Source organism: Nyctereutes procyonoides, unplaced genomic scaffold (assembly GCF_905146905.1).
Source record: "Nyctereutes procyonoides isolate TBG_1078 unplaced genomic scaffold, NYPRO_anot_genome, whole genome shotgun sequence".
Lineage (NCBI taxonomy): Eukaryota > Metazoa > Chordata > Mammalia > Carnivora > Canidae > Nyctereutes > Nyctereutes procyonoides.
Window position 1 is genome coordinate 22969696 of NW_026575142.1, and position 16165 is coordinate 22985860.

Genomic DNA, 16165 nt, shown 5'->3' on the forward strand with positions numbered 1-16165 from the left:
AACGTCAACTCCCCCCAACCCCCCAGCCTCCTTTTCTTTCTCGCCTTCCTGCAAAAGCCGCACGAGTCTTCCATCCCCCCCCGCCCCCCGCCCCCCCCCCCCCCCAGGCCGTCCTCCCAGCTCTGGGCAACCGCCAGGTTAAGCCCATTTGCACTGGGAGATTGGCGCTGTTTGGGAGCGGAGAAGCGGATCGATTGCCCTTGTGACTCCCCGCCCCCTCCCACCCCACCCCACCCCCGCCGCTCCCTCCTCCCTCCCTCCCTTCCTCCCTCCCCCGCCGCCCCCTCCCCCCGCCTCCTCCCCTCTCCCCACCCCCAGGCCCTCTCAGCCCCCGCGGCGGTCCGGCGCCCCCCCCCCCCCCGCGAGGCGGAGGGGCTGGATCGGGCTCGGCTGGGGACGGCGGGCGTCTAGGAGTGGGGCTAATGGGCAGAGCCTCGGGGCTTCCAGGGAGGATGCTCAGCCACAAAGAGCGGCGCGCGCGCCGGCCTGCGCTCTAGGCGAGGAGACCCGGGGAAGTCCGATCGGGCGCGCTCCTCGGAGGACCGGGCCAACATGCCTGTGCGCAGGGGGCATGTGGCACCGCAAAACACATTTCTGGGGACCATCATACGGAAATTTGAAGGGCAAAGTAAGTTCGTTCGCCGTCTCTCCCTCCCCGGCTCTCCGCTCGGACGGCGCGCTGGGCGGTCGTCGCGTCCGGCCGCGGAGCCGCAGGTCCGGGCCCCCCGGGGACGCGCTGCGAGCCGGGCCGGGGCCTCGCGCGCGGACCCTGCCCCCCCCCGGGCGCGGACCCCGCTTTGCCTTGCGCAGGGGGGTCTCCATCAGCGAGGCGGCTGGGTCCGGCTCTCCCGCGGCTCCGTCATCCGCCTTGCCACTTCAGGTCCTGCTCTCCCACTATCTTAAAGGGAACGTACCGGGAGATCGGGGGTTTGCATTTTCGAGGCTGTTTAATCGGAGACTTTTGCAAAGTCGGGAGCAGGGCAGAGCGAGCCCCCGGAGCAGGGCAGCGTAAACGGTAGCGGCGATGTGAACGGCTGTGCAAACTCCGTTTTACCTGGGCGGGATTGCAAGGCTGTGCGATGCCAGGGATGCTTGCTCGCTGTCAGTCTCTAGAAGCTAAACTTTGCCTTGAACCAATGCAAAGACATCCCAAGAAGGATAATTTGGAAAACAAAAAACAAAAAAACAAAAAACAACAATACCCGATCCGTACTACTTCCCAATGCAGACGGTTCATTATTCAAAACAATGTTTCTGTCTCTTCATTATTTCCTTAAATTTCCATCAAGAAATTTGAAGATTGAAAGGCAGTAAGGTGAATCCCAAAACTGAGTGCAGACAAATTTTACATTCTCATGTGTCATATGGACTAACTATAAGAGATAAGTGATTGTTGTATCCAATGTATTCATTTTAAATCCTTGTTAATTTACGTTCAACATTTCCTGAACTCCACACTGACACACGGTTGGTGATGTTGTGCATTTTGCAGTTATTTTGGCACTGCATTGAGTGACATGAGGATACAGTACCTTGTGTACAAAATAAACTAGTGTATCCTGCTCACAGTCTATCTGGAAATAGTAAATGTAACTTATGATCAAAATTTAATGAGCCTTTTGCATTAAAATCCCTAATACTACACAAGAACTCGAGGTTCTCCCAAAGTAAAAGTGAAGAGGTGTTAACATGATATTTACTGTGTATGTGTAAACATTTCCATCTTGTGGAAAATATATATTACAAAAGGTGAATCTTTGAATTATTGAACTGCCAATTAACGTAAGATAGTTTTATGGCTAATAGTTTCACGTTTTGTTTTGTTTTGTTATTTAACATGATGAGTGTGTACTATGCCTCAGAGGGCTAGAGAAAAACCAAATCCAAAAATAATAGCTACTTTGAGAAAGTTGTACTTTGAAGGGACAAGGTTGAGGTGAGAAATCTGTCGGCTACAGGATGTTTCATTGTTTGCCTTTGAAAATATTTATCTTACAATTAAATGGCATTCTAGAAATATCAGTGGGCCAGCTGCTTGTTTGAGTATGCCTTAGGACCCCTGGGAGTCAGTCACAAGGTTTGAGAAGTAGACTATTTGGGAAATTACATTCTCAAAATTTGAAGACTAGTTCCTAAATACTTTTTGTTAAAAATACTAGGACCGTTAATTTCACATTTAGGGTTTTTTTTTTTTTTTTCTTTTAAAATCCTGGGCAGTTAGTTAGCAGTTTGGGAAGCACCTGCGTTTCAGATCTCCTATTATGCAACAATTTGCTCCAGTGTTTATGAAAATCTTGTGGAAGCTTTTAAAAAGATGCCTTACTATCTTCTTATTACAGATAAAAAATTTATCATTGCAAATGCCAGAGTGCAAAACTGTGCCATCATCTACTGCAACGATGGTTTCTGCGAGATGACTGGTTTCTCCAGGCCAGATGTCATGCAAAAGCCGTGCACCTGTGACTTTCTCCATGGGCCTGAGACCAAGAGGCATGATATTGCCCAAATTGCCCAAGCATTGCTGGGGTCAGAGGAGAGGAAAGTGGAGGTCACCTACTATCACAAAAATGGTAAAGTTCATCTATTTAGAATTATTTTTATTTGTTTCCATTGAAATGAAATCTTGACAACTGATTACTGAAAGTTCATACACAGAGAAGCTCCAAAAATTCAGTGTAGATATTTTGTGCTTATATATTTATATATATCTTATATATTTTAGGATTCAAGAAATATAGATATTGTCATTAGTGCACTAGTAGGAACAATTTCTTCTTCGAATAAGGGTACTCTGTACTCTTCAATAGTGTAGTAACTTACTATCACTGAAGACAAAGTGCCACAAATCACTCTTACACTGTCCCCTTTCTAGGGAATAACATAAAGGCCAATAATTTACTGATTGCATTGATATGTATTTGGTAGGAGAGAAATACAGAGATTAGTTGCTTGAACTGTATAAATATTTCACAAAGCAATAGCTTGTTGAAAACTGTATATCTGCAACTAAAACTATTGCAGTTATCAATATTTCTTGGTTCTTCAGCTTTATTTGATAGCCGACACCTCTTGTTTCTTTTGCTCCTTTTTATACATGAAGGGTGATATACAAGAACTTCAAAAATCGGTCTAGTAAACCTGTATAAATTAAATAATAAAAGCTGCTCATGTATTCAAGATTTGTCCTAAAATAAGAAATGGATAAAAGGAGCTATGATACTGTGGAGTTATTTGTACTCATTTTTCAGCTGCAACAAAACTGACATCTCAAACTTAAGGTCATACCTCAACTTCAAGGGCACTCCTCCTTCTTTCAAGTTTGCTATGGGAACATAATATGTTACACCTATAATAATTCTCAAAAAAATGCTCATTTACTAGACATGCATTCATTAAATATACCATATATAGTATATGAACTCAGATGTATGAATATTCACATACCCCCATTTAAAAGAACACATATTCTCAAATATGGGCACTTAATGGTATTTAATAATTTAGTGCTTAAAGACAAATCAGTTAAAAATGCATATTGTAGGTAGTTTTGTTGATATTGCATTATCATTTTTTTCCATTGACAGAAATCCATGAGGCAGAGGGATATCTAGTCAGTTTTTTTAGGAAACTCTTAAGTCTTGCAAATGAGAAAATGAGTGATTTGTTATAGCTTATATCATATAATGATTCATCATTTGATAAAATCACAGCAGAAAGTCTAGCATGGAAAAGGTTTAACATTTCCTCTTATTTTCTTACAATTAAATATTTTATGATAGAAAATGTAATTTTTAATTACTGGATTTTCCTTAATATTGACTTGAGTGAATATATGTGACAAATTATGATTAGATAAACAGGTTTGTATAATTTTGGATTAATCTGGGGTGAAAACAATTATATGATTATCAACCAACATAGAGATTGTTTTTAAAGTTCTCATTCTCCCCACCACCACCACTTTTCAATCAGTAGTGTTGGCTTGCTAGAAATAGCCTAATTGCTCTGTTGTCTTGAAAGCATTTCTTGGACTAAGGCTCTCACTACCCAAATGCAACTCATCCTTTTTGTGTGTCTCTGATGCCAATAATTTGGACTTTTGGAATAATTTGAATGTCTGACATTTTTTTCCCCCTTCTGAATATTTATCATGATGTTGACACAGTTTGCACTGTGGTTATACAGGGCATGTTGGTCCACATTTGGTGTTATGTTTTTTGGGACATTTCAGAGGTTTTTTTCAACTTATAGAATTTAAGTATAAAAATGAATCTGGACTGTTAGGATCACTTAGATACTCACCATAGTTTTCAGACAATATTTTGAAATGAAAGTCATTATTTATTATACTGCAAGTGGAATGGTGATATTTCAAAGCCTGTGTGGCTTGTATAATGTCAGTGTAAAGTTATCTCAAAACACCTAAAGAAAAGGCAAGTTAATGTGGAATCTCAAACATGAATGTAAAGGTTTCTACAGTGAAGATGCTGGTACATTGACTAATGCAAATCTTTCTACCTGAAGGATGCAATTGATTGTATGAATTAAAACCTTCTTGTTTTAGACAGGAATTTATTTGAAAGCTTATTCAGGTATATAAATATCAATCTTTGGTGATGACGTTGCTTGTGTTGGCTTTATTTTCAGATTTGAGTCACTCTACAAGGACTTAGTAATCTTTAGAGCTAATGACAAATGCTGCCTATTTCACTTTTATTAATATGGGAATACATAAGATGATGGGCCAAGCTTTTTTTTTTCTTTCTCCAAAGAAAAAGTTTAATTTTATGACCTTTTTAGATTGTGAAGACACAGTCAGACTTATTTGCTGAGTGTAATCAACTTGTGTTTTAGAGACTAGTTCAGATACCTTGAATAGAATCTTCGAAGTGCATTGGTTTTATTCACATGGCAACTGCAAACTCAGTCAGAGCTTGTGAAGTTCAAATGCTTTGAAAGCCTTGCCTCATAGAGACCTGCCAGCCACTCTATATTTATAAAAGCAGGAAGGGATAAAATCACCAACATTTGTATTGGTTTGTTCCTCAAAGTTTCCTTAATTCTTTATTATTGAGGTCATTTACTTTTGGGAGGTTCTTGGTTTCTTAACTATGTATAGTAAATGCTTCCTTTACTTATTCTCTATTTAGCCCTTTATGGGAATACAGATAGGAATGTAATAAGCACAATGAGCAAATTAACAAGAAGTTGAGATATTGTTTCCACTTTTCCCATTCACTCATACTGGAGTAGCAAAAATATGAGCATGTTATTATTTCTGAAAGCTTGATTTTCAGATTCACCAGAAGCTTCATAAGCACTTTAAACCCATGATCTACATTATGAGTTCACATCGATGCAGTGCACGATGAGCTGCATGATCATTCTTATGAAGCAATACTTCCTATCATGCTACTTTATGTGATTTTTACCAGGTATAGTTGAGCTTGCTATTTACCAGAATATCAATTTTTTAAAACCTAGTTATTTGCAGTAGGAATATTTGACAGCCCTTCCTTTGAGGATTCTATTTTACAGTTTAAGTCATTATTGCATAAATCATTCTTGGCAGCTGTGAAATATTGCTTGAGGTGATAAAGCTGTAAATCTTTTGACATAAAGCTCTAATTATACAAAACTATAATTACACTGAGGCTTATACAAAGATGGGCATGTATTTTAATAATATAATGCATTCGTTTTAAGAACAACTTTTTAGGGGTGCCTCATTGGCTCAATCAGTAGAACATGTGCCTCTTGGTCTCAGGGTTGTGAGTTCAAGCCCCATGTTGGGTATAGAACTTACTTAGAAAATAAAAATCATTTTTATCATTAGATTAGATTGAGGAATAACTAACACTTCGGTTATTAACTAGATCATAGTTCGGAGGTGATGTTAATAGTGAGGGAACAGAAAAGTTGGTCATCTTTCAAATTATTGCTTGTCAGGTTTGGAACATGTCATGGAATAGAGCTAGCAGTTGAAGTGCTTATCCACTTCAGGCATACATAGATGTGTGATTTTTACCTTAAATTATCAAGCAACTCTAAACATTTGGAAAATCAAAGTAAGTTTCTCCAAAAGAAATAAAGGTCTTAACTCGGTAGGAAAACAGGACATTTACAATGCTTTATTTTTAGAGATTTGAGCATTCCTATATTTTTGCCATTATGCTCTCAGACATGGTACAATGGAAATTTTGTTAACAAATCAGAAATGTCCCTATCTTTGCCTTGCCTTCAAAGAACTAAAGGATGAGAAGAGGCTGAGGGAAGTCCTCTTGATCCAGAGAGGGATCAGATCCATACAGGGCACCAGTCATGTTGGGACAAAGTTTCAGAGGCAATGTTTGATCAGCTAAACTCAAAAGAGGTTTTGATTTGATAACAAATCTACCATCTCTAGGAGCTATTAGAAAAGACCTTCTAGAAAGCATTGTGTTGTAGGAAGTAAAGGTGAAGATGTGTACCATGTGCCACCACCTCTCTTTAAGGTAATGTTTTAGTCACTAGAGGAATATCCTATTGGAAGAGATGCAGAAGAGGACACAGACTCATTTCTGCTTTCAGAATATTTGTGTTATGGAGTGACTAATGTTCACTTCTATCTTCTAAACTCCAAGCTGTTTTCATGAAATAGTTTTTAAAGGAAAAAGAACAGACTATGAAATGAAGATGCTTTTATATAAATGGAGAACAGAATTTAGGGTTAATTACCACTCTTCTTCAATCCCTCCCACTGTAAAAACAACAACAACAACAACAACAAAACAACAACTTGTTTTTGTGTATTTCCTGTCTCCTTTTGTCATTTATAAGTAATTCTAACTTAATAAAGAAGCAAGGTAGTCTACTTAAACTTTAATAGCTCAAAAATAAATCTTAGAATAGTTCTATGTGTTATATGACACGTGAAGTATTCAACCGTCATAATTTTTGAATTGTGTAATAGAGATACAGATGGTAGTTTTTGGAGAAGAATGGAAATATATTCTATGTATGTGTAACTCAAGTAATGGAAAAATTTTCAGGGAGCATATCGCACAGAATTTATTTGGGTGTTCATTTTAACTTTTTGTTTATATATTCTCCTGTTTCATCCAACATAGTATTATAACAGTAATCTTAAAATATATTTTCTTTCATACCTAAACTTTGTAACACTTCATGAACTATGGATATTATATAGAGCTTAAATTTGATCAGTGTATTTATTGAGAAACTAAGAATTCTCTAGAAATATTCTTCCTCACAACTTGAAAACTTTATTTTACTAATTGTCCTAAGTGAAAAGAAAATGTCCCGAAACTACAGTTGGGCTATGATCATCAGTCCCCTTTTTACCACCCATCAGCACCGCACCTCTGTGCAGCTCTGGTGCTAAAAAGAAGCCGGGTTGTCTGCAGGCTTCAGAGATAACGGCTCAGTTATTTTCACACCCAAGGGACTTGAGAACAGGGTCAGTTTAGGGCGATAGGGATAGGCTAGCCTTAGTGGGAGGAACTGGCTTCTCTGGATTCTGAGGGCTTTCAACATGGTTTTTATTTTTATTTTTTCACTATAAATAGTCACTAAATCAATTACTGGCAGTCAGCAGCCAGGAGAGTCCTAGGATAATTAATTCACAGGAAAGTGGCAGTTGAAGCATGAAATGTTACGACATCAACATTCATCTGGCCATATAAACTAGAAACCTTGGGGTCGTTTTGTTTTACATTTTCTTCCCTCTCCTCCCTGAACCCAACTGGTCACCAGTTCCTTTCGATATTCACGTCTGAAACATCTCCCCATGTCTTTGCTTTTCCATCACTGCCAGGTGCCCTCCTAGTTGAAGCCCTCTTCATTCTTCTCTGGGAATATTAAGGATTGAAGTTTTCCTCACTCTGCAATCCATTCTCCACAATGCTATCAGAGAGCTATTTCTGAAACAGGAATCACATACAGTGATGACTTATTGGAGCCAAGCATCATTGTAAAGAATTTTACGTATTAAATAACGAGTACAACAATCTCATAAAACATATACTCTCATTATCCCAATTTTATGAGAAAAAGCATTGAGACCCTGAGAGATTAAGTCACTGAATCACACAGCTTATAAGTGGGGATGCCTGAGCCCTTAACAACTTTGCCATATTTGCTACTCAATGCACTTATGATATACCTTGACTTAAAAAAACCTGTCTTAACTAATTAAGACTCTCAGGATAAAGTTCAAGACTCCTTAGTAGGATGCTTCGTCCCCTTCAGAGTCGAACTCACTTGCTTTTTTAAGTGGAGTGTGTTTAGAGGAACCAGCTGAATTCACAGGTCTAAGTTTACCTTCCTTGTGCCTCAGTTACTTTCCTGATACACCCTTGGAGGATAACATCCACTTTGTTAGGCTGATTGGATGTGTTGTATACAATAAAATATGTAACATTATTTCCAGCTTGGTCTCTTGCCCATCATATATACTCAATAAATATCAATTAGTTGAATATCTTGCCAACCCCATTTCTCTTACAAATCTTATGTTTCAGTAATATTTGACTGCTCACAGTTTCTCAAATCAGCCCGCTCTTTTATGTCACCGAGGCTTTGCTCACCCTTCAGAAGTTTTCTTTCATCTGTAATAAACAGTGGAAAGCCTCATTGAATGGATTGCCTTTCCCTCAGCTTCTCATCCTAAAGAAACCATTATCATCCTTCCAAAGACAGATCAAAAGACTTCTCTGTGAAGTCTTTCCTGATGCTCCCACTTGCTTGCTCCAGAATATTAACATTTCTCTGTGTCTTCACAACACTTGGTTCTAAACCCCACTATATCACCTGAACTCTGCTACATACTATTACATATTATTGTAGTTAATATTATCTGTTTTTAAAAATCATTCAAAGAAAATATTGAGTCTTATTAATTTCTATGTCAAGAAGACATAGAAGAGCACCTGGTATGAAAAACGTGGTAGCATTCACACAAAGAATGAAGTAGCATTCACACAAAGAATGAAGAGAAGATGAAAAATGGTAGCATAGCTCTGGGGAAGCAAACAGATTGAGATCAGAAGAGCTTGACAAAAGTGAGCTATAGGGAATATGTGCTGTTTTGATTTTTCTTACTTTCTAAAATGTTCTTAGGGACAATTTTCTTTTTCTTTTTTTTTTTTTTTAAGGACAATTTTCACCTGAATTTTATCAGTGACTATATTTCTTTGCTTATAAGCTAAGATATAAATCATCTTCATAGACTAAAACTATTCAAATAGCTAGAAAATATTTAATAAAGCATTAGAGAGAAGCTATTAACAAAAAATTATTAACCAGTTACCCAAGTGTCACTCACTTTCCTCCACATCAAAATGGCTGTCACTAATGTCTCCAGCAATCTTTCTGTAATAACCAAAGCCAAAGTTCTCTCCTGTTCTTTTCTGGCTTGCATTTATTGCTGCATTGGACATACTCTACTAACTATATAAGTTACACAGTGTTGGTATTTTTTATTTCTCAGTGTTTTCTTGAAAATTCTTAATTGACAGTGAAGCTTGCTCTCAAAGCCACTCAATAATGAGAGTGTTAAATCTAAAATAATAAAGCTAGTTTATTAATAATAATAAAAGCTATTATTATTGATTATGATTGTCAGATGAATATCTTCTCTCTCTTTACTGCACTATCTGCATTTAGCAAAAGTGCTAAACTACTGAAAAACAATAGAGTCAGGCAGCAGTAAAACATTAATCACCATCGTGAGGAAATTTGTTGTATTACTGAATAGGTAAAGTAAAATGGCCATTTGTCACAGATGGGTTAAGAGAAATCCAAGGACTGGGCTCCTATTGCTGTGACCAAACATTCCATATCTTTCTCTTAGTCCTTTAATTTATAGAAAACATTTAATTAAGAAAACTGAAGTAGTCTTTCTGTGGGCAGTTCAAATGGCCCCCTGTACCCTTTCTTCCATTAAAGTGGGCCTGCATGTACACAAACTCTTCATGGTTTCCATTGTTTTGTAGAATATATCAACCTACTTTTTATTCTGAAAATGGATAAGCCAGCCTGGGCTGGAGCTTGGTGGGTGAGGACTGGAGAGGAGTGAGAGAGGACTATGTGTGCATTTCGCCCTTAGCTCTCTTTGTGAACTCACCTAAACTAGACTGTGCCAGGCGCAGTCTGGCACAGCTGCTCCAGCCACGCTGCTCTTGTTTACCTGCTTTTTTCTCTGGGTGGCCAGTCAGATGACATTGTTACGGGAGGTGGACTCTCACCATTGCTGATTTTATTTGGGTTTTTGCTTTCTGTTTTTTGTTTTTCCTTCTTTCCTGAGAATCATTGGGAGTGTTTCTATTTGTTAAGTTTTTTGTTTGCTTGCTTTGATGGGACATTGATTCTTTCATGTTGTTTGAAATACTGGTTTTTAGAAACATGTAATAACTGCATGGATTCAAGACAACTTAGAATTGCCGTGGCTTTGCATAAAGATTTTTGACATCTTGTGTGCAAAGTACCTTTCTTAATTCTAATCAGTGAAATCTGTACTAATGACCCAAGATGATTGGTATGATGATAAAAATTAAAGTATAAAATTAGTGGTGGTTTCATAACCAATATCCCAAAGATCAAGTAAAGAATAAAATCTAGGACAGGGCACCTGGGTTGCTCAGTGGATTGAGCGTCTGCCTTTAGCTCAGGTCACGATCCCAGGGTCCTGGGATGGAGCCCCTTGTTGGGCTCCTTGCTCAGTGGGGAGTCTGCTTCTCCATCTACCTCTGTCTATCTTCCCTGCTCATGTGCTCTCTCTCTCTCTCTCAAATAAATAACATCTTAAAAAAAAAATAAAATCTAGGGCAAACTGAATAAGGTATTTATACCAAAAAATGAAAACCCATTTGTGCTAGAAAAGATCACATATTGAAATTATAATCCTCAGGTTTTTGAATTTACTAAGATTACATCAATTCAGTGAAATCAGTGTTAGAGCTATGCAACATTATATGTTGTATGAATAATTTTTCCTCAGGTTCCCATGCACTTCCCTCAGCTAAATTAGTTAAAAATTTTTTCTGATTATATCCATCATCCATTTTCTTTAATAGTGTTAATCAGCTAATCTTGAGCTATACATTTAATTAAGTCTTTTATACACACAGATGTGCTCTTTAGGTTTTAAGTTCCGTGGTTGTAGTTCATAGACCATAGCCTTTCACCCTATTACTCTTTTCCCAAAGGACTAATGTTAATTGAGTTCCAATCTTGTGACTGGCTCTTTATATACATTATTTGATTTTGATGACAGCTTTGGGAATAAGTATTATCCCATTTTACAGGTTAAATTGACATTCAGAGAAGTTAAATGAAGTACTGATGATCACAGACCTGAGTGGGAATGAGTTTGAAATCTAAATTAGTCTATGCTGGGCAGCCCTGGTGGCTCAGCGGTTTAGTGCCACCTTCAGCCCGGGGTGTGATCCTGGAGATCTGGGATTGAGTCCCACATCAGGCTCCCTGCATGGGGCCTGCTTCTCCCTCTGCCTGTGTCTCTGCCTCTATCTCTCTCTCTGTGTCTCTTGTGAATAAATAAATAAAAAAATATTTTTTTTAAAAAGATGAGAAACTACTAGTTAGAACCATCTATATTCAGTATTCTCTCTCTCTCTCTTAAAAAAATAAATTAGTCTATGCTTACAAAGTCTATTACCTCTAAATGGTACACTTTTTAAAACTCAACCTATTCCATATTATATGTCCTAATTGTAGTTCTTTTTTTATTAATTTTATTTATTTATTTTTTATTTATTTATGATAGTCACACACACACACACACACAGAGAGAGAGAGAGAGAGACAGAGACACAGGCAGAGGGAGAAGCAGGCTCCATGCACCGGGAGCCAGATGTGGGATTCAATCCCGGGTCTCCAGGATCTCGCCCTGGGCCAAAGGCAGGCGCCAAACCGCTGCGCCACCCAGGGATCCCCTAATTGTAGTTCTTAATTATGATTTCTTATTGATTATCTGAGGTGTGAATCTGATTGATTTGATTCTCATCAAAAGATGGATGAAGCAACCTTTATCCTTGATATTTTGTATTTTAAACAGGACTATATCATTCAAAATGTATCTCTATCTGGTAGGATGCTCAATATCAGTAGAATAAGGATAGCTAGTATATGCTCATAATTTCTGCATAATTATTAATGGCACTGTTTTTTCCTTTTAAAAGTGTCCCTGTTTGGGACTGTAAATTACCTGGTCAATTTAGATTTGGGGGACATTTTTAGTTAAGGGCTGCTCAACTACTCTTTATCTAGTAGTTTGGAAGAAAATTCATATGGCGGTGTGATTCAATTGCAGAAGCTCTGTTGTGTTCTTACTCTCTTCTTCCCCCAACAAAGTTTTATTTCCTGGCAAAATCATGTGATTCGGTCAAATGCACCACTAGTATTTGAAAGGGAAATCATAAATTTACTGGTGTGGTGAGTCTCTAGTTTATTTAAAACATCTTTAATTTTCTTGATCCAAATGTCAGTCTCAGTTTCTGCTACACACCCTACTATCTTGTGCTTCTGAGATCCATCCAGAGGCCATCGTCTCCTCTGCGTGGTCTTCTCTGAATCCCTCAGGCAACCGTGTCCATATATTCTAGCTTTTTTTTCTTATCTCTGTTAGAACACTTAAAGAAATAATCTTGTAATAATTTGTTTCTAGTCTGTCTCTTCCCCTCAATGTTGAACTCTTTGAAGGGCTTTGTTAAGGCACTTATTTAAAAGAGAAGAAATGGAGAGAGAGCAAAAAATAAATTTAAAAGAATCCAGGTGTACACCTGTTTACCAATGAAAAGGTCAGGTGGCTTGTTTTAGAGAAGTCTCATTCATTCAACATTCCGTGCCAGTCATTTTGCTAGATGTGAGTTGTAAAAGTTGACCAACCTACATTGTTTAATTAACTTAACAACTTGCTGCCATGTGGTTATATATTGTGAAGCAATTTATTCTGAGCTACTTAACCTGTAGCTCTTCATAGAAAAAAGACATAACAACCACTCATCTTTCAGTTAGCCTAGAAGGAGAGAGATGAAGGGTCAGGACAGTCCAGATGGATCTTTAATGTCTATATAGTCAGCTAATCCTGATGGTTCATCTTCAGGTCAATAAAAGAAAGAATATGTCTACACGTTCTTATAATAATATATGCACATTTGAAGCAATCCCAGCCTTCCCTAGATGTCCTTAGTCAAATATACCGAGTAATAAACTTACAAATACTTGCCATTGTTTTGATGTCTTTTTCTGCAGTCTTTCTCTAAACACTGAAAACAACCTCATACTTAGGTTGGTTTCCCAACACATTTCATTCTTTTACCCAAACCAGAGTCGTAAGTTGAGATGGTGAGGCCTGTTAGGTATCAGCAGACACTTCATCAGTCACGTCCCTGAAACAGGATTTCACCCCTCAACAAGGACTTTATGATCTCTGCTCTTTCTTACAGTGATTTAACTCCATTGTCAAAAAATGAGAAAATACAGAGAACAAATAGAAAAAAAAGGCCCATGATCTTGAACCTAAAAAATAAGTGTATTTTCTACACACACACATGCATTCACACACACATACTTGTTATTTTCTTTGACAAGACCAGGATAGGAGTATCTGTACCAAACTGTAGCCTATTTTCCTCACTGAGAAGTTAGTCATTATATAATATTTAACACATGGACAGTCCACAATTTGAATATTCACAAATTATTTGAATATTCACAAAGCATTACTTTAAAGGAAGTATGACCAACCAAATACTTTATTATTATCAACTTTTCACAATTGTAAACACATACGAAGAGGCTATCTCTCTTGCGCACTTGTGCTATTGTTTTCCTTAGTGTATACTCCTAGAGATATAAGTGCTGGGTAAAACAGTATGTGTATCTTAAAAACTTTTGGTACCTATTATCAATTTACACTTCAGAGATAATGAACCTAATTGCACATTTACTGTGTATAGTAAAGATGGGCATTCTTTAAAATTTTTGTTGACCCAATAAAAAGTGTATCTTACTGTTTCATCACTGAATTTGACCAGCACTCTTTATTGAAAAACCATGTAGAAAATATTTGAGGCAATTTATATTCTTATTTTAAAGAAAATAGTGCTCAGTATTGCCAAACCTAGAAAGTAATGAAAATCTCTTGAGTAGCTGATTGTGTAGACTAGACCCATCATCCCACACCAGGGTCACTTGTCCAAAAATGGCTCTTCACTTTCACATTTTCGTTTCAGTAATTTGCCGACTGTTTTCCCAGCCTCAGATTCAGAAACTAGTACTAATTACGGACTACTTAGCAGCATTCTGTGAACAGTTTCTCCTTTCTACTTGGAATAAGTTCTATTTGAAGTTACTTTCAGTATTTCACATTTTGTATTATCTATCTAAACAATAATGAAAATCTTGATTAGTGAAAAGAGTTTTTATTTGTCTGCATCTGAATATATATACATATAGCTACAAATATTTAAATATTGATAGTTTTGTTTAGACTCAGAGTGATAAACATGAAAGGTAGTGAATGCATAATAATAAACATTCAGCTGAGATACCATGTAACAGAAGCAAAATGTACTCATAAAGTATAAATGACATTAAATGCTTAAAATATGCAATAATACGTGAGAAATATACAAGCGACAGAAACTCAGCATAGTAGTCGATAAACCTGTAACTTTATCCAATCTAACACGACCAAAAAGACTGCAGACAAAGATCATTCTCTTCCTAGGCTGCCTTACTTAACCAAGACATGCAGAGCTCAGGTAATCTGATCTTTCTAGCTGTGACTCAATTCTCCGGTCTTCCCTCTAGGTGTTCTTTATAATGAATGTCACTTAACCAAAGCTCAGTAGGATTTATGGATTCCCAGATTGCTCTCCTCTGAATTTGCTCCCTGAATGAAGGACTGCACAAAAATGCCACTAATGATGCACAGCCTCAACTGTCCTGTTAGCTGGCTTCTACTCACTTCTCCCTCTACAATTGTAGGACTTGTTTCTTTGCAGTTCATGTTTCCGGAGTGAGCAGAAGGTGCCCTGCTGAAATTTCATACCCACCAACATTCATTATTTTAAATATATTAATAACAATGTGAGTACAGTTTGAATTGCACAACATTTTGTTTTAATTATTTGCTCCTTTGAGGATGCCAATAACTTCACTGATCAATTTCCCTCCGGAGAATACTTCACGTAAAAGAGTTCTGTTAGTACTTTTTGTTACTAATCTAATCTTTTAAAGTGTAATGGATACTGATTATGTTCTCTAAATCTTTACCAAGTAAGTTTTATAATATCATTCTTGATTTGTCTTCAATAAATGAAAAAAAGATAAATATTTGGTTGAGCTACGGCTCAGCTAATGAAAATTAATCTTGAGTGTAAAAGAATAGGCAAGAGTATTTTTGTAAATATATTTCATATGCTATCTTAAAAATTACTAGTGACATTTAAAAACATTTTATCCAGAAAAGAAGGCTTAGAGATTTTAGTTAGAATATCTGAGGTTATAGCATTTAAAAATTAAAATATAAAGAATGAAGATGAAGCCTTACCTTTTAACTATGTTAGATACATGTTGATTTACCTGGAGAAGACAAACAAAAGAAATTTCAGGGAATTTCATTTTCATTCCAGCAGAAGTGATATGTGCGAGCTTATGTTAAAGATTCCAAGAAACATACACTAAAGAAACGAGAAAAAAAATGTCTTAAGTAATGACATAATATTTTAACCAGGCATCCTTGCTACTAATCCCATTGCTCCAGAATTGAAATAATCACCCCTTGCCAATCTCCATAACCAGTTTAAGCATAACTTAAGTGAAAAATCAGATCCTGGATTGGTGTCCTTTTTGTTGATCTTAGTCTATTTACATTCATGCACACTGGTATCTTGCTAGTGACTTAAGACTGGGCTTGTTAAGTTATCTGTCTGTGGCAACTTATGTTTTATTCTATAACTGAGCTGGATTAAATAATGCAGTATGGTTGGAGCATTTTAAAGAATATGAACTACCATTTATTGAGCATTTACAATGTGCTAGTACTCTTCTAAAATCTTTTTCTTTAATCCTTACAACTTCTTATGAAGTAGATGTTTGTTCCCATTTTACAGATTGAAAAGATGAAGTCAGTAAACTT

The 16165-nt window shown here is 37.3% G+C and overlaps 1 protein-coding gene across 1 annotated transcript in view; it reads left to right on the plus strand.

Annotated features, from left to right (window-relative positions):
• Positions 1 to 552: 552 nt before the first annotated feature.
• Positions 553 to 16165, plus strand: part of KCNH7 (potassium voltage-gated channel subfamily H member 7) — a 486463-nt gene continuing 470850 nt past the window's right edge. The window contains exons 1-2 of the mRNA XM_055307883.1: positions 553 to 628; positions 2340 to 2570. Coding sequence (XP_055163858.1) covers positions 553 to 628; positions 2340 to 2570 — 307 coding nt within the window. The remainder of the gene's footprint in view (positions 629 to 2339; positions 2571 to 16165) is intronic.